This window comes from Venturia canescens, chromosome 8 (genome assembly GCF_019457755.1).
Source record: "Venturia canescens isolate UGA chromosome 8, ASM1945775v1, whole genome shotgun sequence".
NCBI lineage: Eukaryota > Metazoa > Arthropoda > Insecta > Hymenoptera > Ichneumonidae > Venturia > Venturia canescens.
The window spans coordinates 15,764,569-15,773,882 of NC_057428.1; the positions used below are offsets into that span (position 1 = coordinate 15,764,569).

The 9,314-nt window shown below is 38.6% G+C and overlaps 1 protein-coding gene across 1 annotated transcript; it reads right to left on the reverse strand.

Annotated features, from left to right (window-relative positions):
* Positions 1 to 408: 408 nt before the first annotated feature.
* LOC122414699 (beta-1,3-galactosyltransferase 5-like) lies at positions 409 to 5,855 on the reverse strand. Its single transcript, XM_043426230.1, has 2 exons — positions 4,761 to 5,855; positions 409 to 4,544 (listed from the first exon to the last, which is right to left on the reverse strand). The coding sequence occupies exons 1-2, from the start codon at positions 4,912 to 4,914 to the stop codon at positions 3,394 to 3,396; spliced, it is 1,305 nt and encodes a 434-aa protein (XP_043282165.1). The 5' UTR covers positions 4,915 to 5,855; the 3' UTR covers positions 409 to 3,393.
* Between the last annotated feature and the right edge of the window lie 3,459 nt (positions 5,856 to 9,314).

Below are 9,314 nucleotides of genomic sequence, written 5' to 3' on the forward strand. Positions count from 1 at the left end.
TAATGAAAACTATTCGCGTGTCGACCATTCAATTACGTGCCTCTTTTGCGCCATCGCGAATATTGCTTCATGATTATAATAAGAGCTTTCACAGTTCCTCCGTTGATCGACTCTCGAGGATTTTCGTAAACGTCAGTGAAATCCAAAGTCATTCCCAAGAACCCGAAATTACTGCAGGTCCAATTTGTCACGGAAGCTGCAGAGGTTGCGCCTGAAAAAATCGAAATTTGGTTATTCGTTTGAAGAAAAATTGTACGCGACACGAGACTACGAGTCGAAACGTCAAAAATTGAGAAAATAACTCACAGATATGAGAACGCCGCGAATAAACTCTGAGAGAAACGGGGCAATTATTTCGGCGTATAAATTATGGGAGACGAGGCTCCAAAGTAGACGAAAACAGACGAATTTTATCAATCGTACGTGTGTATATATATTAGGTCTTTAAATTAAGGTCTCGTACAAGTCTTTCGTTAAATATCGAGAGTGTTTTGTAGAGATGGTACAATTAATAGTTTTACAATGTAACGAAGTACGTAGTCAGTCCAATAAATGAATAAGTGGAAAGAATTTGATATTTTTCAACGGATCCTCGCAGTATAATATTCTGGAAATCCATCCGCTAACATTTATCGTTACAATAAATCGGTAAAACACTTTACTCGCTCGTACTCAATCTTTGGACATGGAGATATTGGAGTAAATTAAGAAATAAAAGATTTTAAAGAATAGGAATATAAATCAATAGAATTAATAAAACGATTTAGATCTAAAATCATTGCTGCGAGAAAAAATATTTCGACTCTGAGTAACTAACACTGAGTTCGAGAATTTTCACTTTTTCTTACAAAAACAAAGTCAGATTCAATCTTCATTTTGTGTTCTACCCCCCTCGAACTTCCTCGATTCGCATAACGCTCGAATTTAATTGACTTTCATACGAATACTCAAGATCTGTATTCTTCTTCGCAAGTTATCAATCGAAGCCGATTTTTCATTGAGAAAATAAAGAATAATAAAAAGGTAAACCGTTATCTTATAGCGTCGATAAATCGACAATTCTTGATCGACAGTAGCTCAAAAAATAAAATCTCATGATGTAAAAATAATTAGCCCGGCGAATGAAAAAATCAAGTCCAAAAATAACGATGTTAAATGATTGATATTAAAAAAAATGTCTTTCGATACGAAAATCAAGCGTTTCAACGAATCGTTTTCGGACTATGATGAATATCTTTTTTTTCTTCCTTTTTTTTTGTTTTCCGTAGTTCGGCGCATTTTTAAGTACATTATCACGCAGTGCATCTTGGATATTCAGCGAGGAGCTTATCTTAACAATACTGTATAATATTTCGTATTTAAAGTCTCGATAATAAGTACATAGTTGATACAACGTTATTTACACGCAGCTCTTGAGCCTCGATATCTCCGGATACACGTATTTATAAATATATAATTAAAAAAAACAGTGTCTTCGACTAAATAGATGGAGGTAAAATCGAAGGCGGAGTTTACAACGTAACTTACGTTTAGGTATTTATAATATTGACGCATTTTTAGATCTAAAATAGCTTAAAATATGGTGGACCCGAGCGAAGGGTGTAGGCACCGGTACGACGATTTTTCATATCGTGGTTTTCGTTTTTTTCTTTTTTTTTTCTTCTTTTCGAATATTTATATATGTATAAATGCGCCGTGGATTAAGCGTTATTTTCCATTTTTCTTCAGCAGCATCCGTGCGATCGAAATGAAATTGAGGAAAAAAAGGTAACAAATGTGTCAAGGATAGTGTGGCGAGTGTCTCGACAACTTTTCTTCTCTCTCTCTCTCTCTCTCCCTTTCATAGCACATGAAATAATTGAGCCTTGAATAAAAAATTTTTAAAATGGCGACTTTGGAGAACGAAATAAAGCTAAAATTTTCATAATTTTTGGTGAAAAATAAACGTCTGAATTTCAACATTACACGAGAGAGCGATCATTGACCATGGATTGTGTCATCCACAATTTTACAAGGCGGATATTCCTTGGAATTTTAATTTATTCTACTCATTATGGCACTACTAAACGATAGTAATTAACGAAGCTTTGTCATTCCCCAGTTTTTATGCTCGTCGCCAGTTCGTTTACAAGTTGTGTCTCCTTCACGGAATTTTCCGAGACACCGTTTTTTCCTGATTTTACTCTTACTTAATCGCGTGGCGATCGCTCCGAGCGTTTCTAACGCTCCCTCGTAAAAAATACAGTTAACACGAGTCTGGAACATCGATTTACCAATCTCGAAATAGTCTATGGCCACCTTTCTCTAATTGATATTAATTACGTACAGCTCATTAGTTTTCTTGCTTTTTTTCCATTCCTAAATCTACGTCTTTTTTCTTTGCTTGTTTCGATTATGTATAAAGTATCACTGACACGTATCGCGATAGTTCAGTGTGAATCTTGTTACTGAGATCGTCAGGGAGCCTATTTTATGTGGTGATTTTCGTGCTTCTCGCCATAGAATTCCAGCGACTCGTTTTTTCTGACAGTTTTGATAATTTATATCAAATTGATAACGATGTCAGAAATACTGAAAATTTATTATTGTACGATTTTCAATTTTGACTTAGGCACGAATTTTCTCGCGAACGTTATCTCGTTTCACCTGTAAACAAAAGCGATGAAAATACGACGAAGTCACTTTTTTAATTAAGGACATTTGGATATTGGTTATTTTTTACACAGGATATCAAGACACCTTCGTTTTTTACATTTTTTTCGATAGCTTTGGAAGCTTCATTGTTTTGAAAGAAATGTTCGTATTGATAATGAATGGAGAGTGTTAAAATGGTGTGCTGGAAACAATACTTTATCTATCGTTCGATGCATTAATATCGACAGCCTTATCTCTTATCGATTTATTTCCGCCCCTTTTTATACGTCTCTTCATACTTACGACGCAATTTACGAAGCGACGATGGAAAAAGGTTTTTGAGTTTTGGGATAACACGAGAAATCTGACAATCCTCATTTTCAAAAATTGAAGTTAAAGAAAGTGTTCCCTCGACAATCTCAGCCTCGATTCACGTGGTATTTTCGGAACGAGAAACCGTCATTCAAAAGATGAAATTGAAGTTTGCATCGTCGTAGCGTAACGAGAGTGATTTTCGTTTATTTTTCTCATTTTTCTTAAGTCAAATGACTATGCTTTGTTGGTTTATTTTTTGGTAGAACGAATGGAACGACAAATTTTGGGAAGTGGCTGAGAAAGTGGAACGTTTTATTGCATTCCAACGACGCATGCTTCAATGTCACTTTAAAAAAGTTTCATCACAAAAGTGAAGATAGAAAAATCATTGGATTGGAAAGAGCAGGAACAAAGTGTTCGCCAAAAATTCTAGATCGCGACTCGCTATTTACACTTGCTCGTGCCATCGAGAAGTTTTTTCCAAAGATCAAATTGTTCTTTGTACTTGACCATGTGTATACTGATACCGCGTTGAACGTTGCATGCGGTGTGGGATATTCTCGTGTTCAAAAATTCATTGGCGTGTGATCTCCTGATGGAGAGTTTTTCAGCGACGATACCGGTCGTGAAAACATCTTCCAGTTTGAGATAAGTCTGATCGAGAGCGGTTACGTAGAGTTTTTCAACGACGTCGCGTGACATGAGATAAGCCGGTCCAGTTGTAAAGTCTGGAAAGACCGCCGGTTTGTACTGCATCAACGGAACGTAATATTTGCTCTTTTTGTTTCTAAAAGGTTTCCACTTTTTAGCGAGTCTACCAAATATCACGTTTTTCTCCTTGGCGTGTTTGTGAATGAAGGATAACAGTCGGGGCACGTTGATGAACATGTCGTCGTCGGTTTTGAGCATAAATCTTGCCTCGCCGCAGTGACTGCTTACCCATTCGAGGCTCGAGATTGTTTTCAACGTTAAATTCGTGTACGAATCGTAGTAGCGTCCACGTACGATATCACCGTAAAGGTTTTCCTCGAATTTCAGTGATTTCTCCAATTTTGCATCCCTGCTTTTACCCAGCATAAATACAATTGCTATGTCTCGTCTCTGTCCAAAATGTCCCCAAGTTTGTCTCACCGCTGTTCTTGCCTCTATGTGACTCGGCGCAGATGCAATTGTGATCACAAGCTCCATGTGCTTCCCATTGTTGGGACATTGATCAGAGGCTGTCACGTCGTGGCCCATCTGATACATCCCTCTGGCTGTATCCCTGTCCGTTGGCATGGCTTTTGTCGTCGACGTAGTTGTAACATTGGTAGCGCTTGTCGAAGAAACAACCTGCGCTACTTTTACAACGCGTTGACTTCCGGTCGTTTCATTGTTGCCTGAGCTTTGAGGATTCGCGGAGCTCAGTGAAGTCTGAGGAGAAAGTTCTGACTGAGAGCGTGCAAGACTGGTGGATACGTTAGGCGCATGTTGAATATTTGTACTTTGTCCAGATGACTCTGAACTCGAATTCACTGAGGAATGAACTAACGCCGTTGTCCCTTCCGCCGTTACACGCAATGCCTCGTTCGGCACATCCGGCGCAGCCGTACGATCTGTAATTATTCATTGGACTAGATCACAAAGTGTTCTAGTTTTGAGCTCATTTTTCATTACATTGATGTTCATTAAACCCTAGATAATATCATGAGGTCTGTTATTTTTTAAAAAAGTTAGTTTTAGTTAAAGATGAAAAAGTATTTTGTTATTCGTCAATGATTTTTTGAGGGATCAAATTTTTTGATAAATTTGATCATTTTCAAATAACTTACCGCTGAGTCGTTCTGCTACCAAAGGTCGTACCTCATTGACACTGGTACGATAATACGCAAAGAATGTAAATCCCACAAGTCCCAATATAAGAGTGAGGAATGTTCTGTTGCGTAGTTTTGGAATCTTGTTCATCTCGAAATCGTTCGACGTCATGAGTCTGCGTTATTGTTTTCTTCTGGGTTATTAATTTATTTGTTGTCTTCTTTATTTTCAATCAATTTAATTTTCCCCTTGGAATTTTCGTTTTAACAATGTATTCTCCAGCCAGCCCCCCTGGCCCCAGAAAAATCTCGTTATATCATCATCCCCGATTCCTCGAGTTTTTCAATCTCCGGGACGAACCCAAATCTGCGGGAGTCCATGCCGAAATTTTTGAATGCGACGATAGTATCGCACTTTGAAAATTTCCTCCAGTCGTTCCCATAATTCACCACGAGGAACGGAAGTGCAGTTGAAGCAAAAAAAAAACAGAAACACCTCCTCACGTGTACGAAAAATCGTTTGACATACAGCACTTTTTTAGAATTATCACCGACTATTTTTTCAACTCAATAACATACGACGACATTTATCGGATTTTCGACCCCCGGTATCATTTAAAAAATTCAGTAACTTTTTGCAACAATGGAACTGTCCGTCGACGAGATTAGATTAATAGCGATTCTCCTCGAATATCCTTTAAGTTCAAACACCTTTTGTATACTAAAAAAATATTGATCCACTTTTGTTTACAGCACAATATTCAATTTTAATCACAAACTCGTTGAAACGTTAAAAAAAAAATAATTAATCACAATTTCGACACTCGGCATGCTCCAGTCCTTTCACTTTGCCGCACAAAATCCGTTTCTGTTCTATCGTCGTTCGAGCGCGAAACATTTTTGTTTGAGGGCAGGTATCAATATATAAATGTTACATCAGGTGTTTCGTCGTTACATGGGTCGTTTCGTCAACGAGTTCCACTCGCTTCTGACGGACAGATGCAATATACGAACACACGTCACCCGTCACCCCCCGTGTCTGGCCAGTAAACGCAGAAATCCTCCACCCCACTGCGTTCGATTTCGAGCTACAAGTTTCCCGCCTTTCTCCACCAGATGCCGTTACTCGACAATGAAAAATTTCACTTCGTCGTGAGCTTTTTATATTCAACATCCGAGAAATCCGAGATAACATATATTATCATATTGAACAACAAATGTTTTACATTATGATTGCTCACGTATCACATGGCCGTATGGTCTTAAAAGCTCTATATAGGAGCGCAGACCCGAGCCAACCACAAACAAAAAGAAGAAGAAGAAGAAGATTGCTCACGTATATATATTTATATCGAAAACGAACTCAAAACATCGGTATCAGCGGTTTGTCGTTCCATTTACCGACGACCGTTCCCTTTATTCGCACGTGCGAGAAAATCGTGATTTTATTACCAACAATTTTGAATGGATCACTCGAAATTCAAAAAACAATAAATTTTTTATAAATGCCAAAAAAAACAGAGAAAAAATGTGCAAATGCCGCTGTACATCTTCAAACGCAGTTTTACTTAATCTGTTGAACGAAATAAAAATGTATGGCTGTGTACCAAAGGTTTTTCGGACACACTACGTCTTTGTTGGATGAGCGATGACTGAAGGGCACGCTCATTTACAATATAAATCTATTCCTGTATCCACATATCGTGACCAACGAAATATAAGTTCGACCCATATTTTATTCGTGGTTGAAAGATAAAGAAAGCGACGAACATGTGTCCATAGCCGTTATAGGGGTTCGGTTACAGATACTATTTCCACGTACACACCATTTGTGTGGGTCGAACGAAATTCATCATCGAAAGTTATCACGAATAGGGAACGGGAAACTGTTGGAGTGGAGTATAGTACGTTGCGAACACTTATTTATCTCACAAAGTTCGTGTCCCCAATTCGTCTGCTTATAGTCGTTATTTGCATGATTAAATTATTATTGAAAATATGTGTTTGATTTTTCGTCTCGTCTTGAATTGCCTTGTCAGCATTTTTTTTCTTAATTATTGGCGCGTCAATAAGACGCTGCCGTGTCTCTAGATATATTTCATAATTATTGAGATAATTATAATTATTCCAAGGATTCTTTTTCCGCGCGAAATTACACGAGGAAAATACACGAGGAAAACTGCAAATAATTTGAATATAATAAAATTAGTGTCTCCGCGGATGAGAAAATTCACGATCGCCATTGTACGCTTGCGACTCGATAAGAATTAAAGCGAGCCACGTCGTGGAGCATCCGGTGCTGCTAAATCTCGACTACAGTGAAATCATGCTGACCCTGACCATCCCGTTGTCTGGGGACATTCGGGGACTCCGGATGTCGCGGAGGGGGCAACGAGAGAAATGCACGAAAGTCATTATGCTAAAGTGTGCAGTATAAAGGACGGAGCGAAAGCGAATGCAAAATGCCCGTATGATGCATTTTTATGGTCATTTAGTCTTTATTTAGTATTATGGCACACACTAAACTATCAAATTCAAGAAAAGGTATTTTCCGTAAAAATATCGCGACTTTATTCTTCTTTCAGTATCGACCGTTCTCTATATTTGTATCTCGAAAAAAATAGAATCTATTTGAATAACTAAAAAGTATAAAAAGGTCAAAGATTGGAAAAATAAATGCAAAGAACGCTCCACTTCGAGTCTCGAGCTTGACTACTTGCGTGACGATACCGATTCGTAAGAAAAAAAAACTAAAAAAGAGGGAGGCGCGAAGAGGGCGACACTCGGCACTTCGCAACAGCGATACAGTTGTTTACAATTTGCACCCGTTGGTCCGTTGGCTCGTACCAATATAACTATATACAAATATACAAATTCTATGGAAACTCTTTGTTGTTTTTTCTACCTTTATTTCGTTACTGCGAGCCCGCGTTCTGAAAATGACTACCGAAAGCTTCTATAATAAATGTGTTTTCGTTTCTCGTTCCAAAGATAACCGCAATTAGGTTGAGTCTGCGGTAGTGAATTTGACTGTATATTTACGAGTACCGCGACACAAATTTGACCTACCCTCGCACAACGTTCCATTTTTCATTTGCCACAACCCGAGAAACGAACGGGCTCAAAAGCAGAGAAAATGAATTCGAAAAAAAGAGGGATTATTACTCGTTCTGTGACTTCTGAAAACAATCCTCGACTTATACGCGCCTCGATAAAAACTCTCATTCGTTGGAGGTCGAGGTTGCAAAACAAAAATCCATCCCCGGAACAACACGAACCCTGCGCCCAGAATATCCGGTAAGTCTCCCTCCTGAAAAGGACTGCATTTCACTCGAGCTATATAAACGTGATTCTGGCTTCGTGCCAGTCTCCCTCGAAAAATGGGTTATCGATCAATCCTTGTGTGTCTCTTTAGTCTCTCCGCGTATATAAACATATGTGTGTATATGAATCGTGCATAAAACTCTAAATACATGCACATACGTGCACAAACTTTACGAATGTAATATTTCTCCAAATCTTTTTGATCCAGCATCGCGCAATTTTCTACGTTTTAGTGTATCCCCCGGAAAGTGACTCGCACGTCGCAGAGGCGACGATATTTCGAACTGGTCAACGGGGCGTAGAATTTATGTCAATAAAAATACGCTGAATAAAAGCGTTTCTAAAACTCGACAAAGTTTTTTGCAATTTCTCTATTTATGGGTTGATAAATAAGGTTTTTTTTGCGTTAAAAGGAAAAATTGATTATTCGCTTTGATATTTCAAAGTCGTTGTAAAATCGATGTCAATTTTATCTTCCAATGGCCCGAGAGAGAGAAAGCGTGATTATTAAATTCTGGCCTTCCACGAATAAATATCGATCGATCAATCGAGGTCGGGGTAATTACGAACAAGAGGTTCGCGAGGGAATAAAGAAAAAAATATGTGCTTTTGTTGCGGAACGAAGCAGCATCCCTTTTTGCAAGTATTCTTATTCCGTAGATGAAAATAATTGAAGATTTTCGGTGAAAAAAACGTCCGAGTTGAATAATTCGTATTTTTTTATCGGGATTGAACGGCGCCCAAAAGTGGACGAATTTCTGTTCAAATAATTCGCATCGAGCGCGCATTAATTTGTGGTTTTCCTTCCTTCTTTAGTTTCCTGTCTTCGATATTTTGCGGCGTCGGAGTGATCGATTCGCAAGCGGAAATTAAGGGAGCGCTCGAATCCCCTGCCAAAAATGTCATCGAACCTTCGGCGTCTCGGAAGTGAAAAATTGTGGGCACTTATTTTTTTTCGAGTGAAAGATCAGCGCGTCGGGGGAGACTCGTGCCATGATTTTTTTTGGCAACGAGCGAACGATTCTGGCGAGAAAGCACGAGTATTCGGAACGTGCCGTTTCGTGACGAGCGTCGAACGCTTGAGAAATCTTCGAAAATTGATAAGGTGAAAAAATAAGAGGAAAAAACTTTGAAAAATTCTTTCACAAAAATTCGAAATTCTTAGGACTTTTGGGTGAAACGCTGCATCAACTTCGACGAGATTCTCCGGAAAAACTGATTTTTCACCTGCGCTACGCGATCATCGTA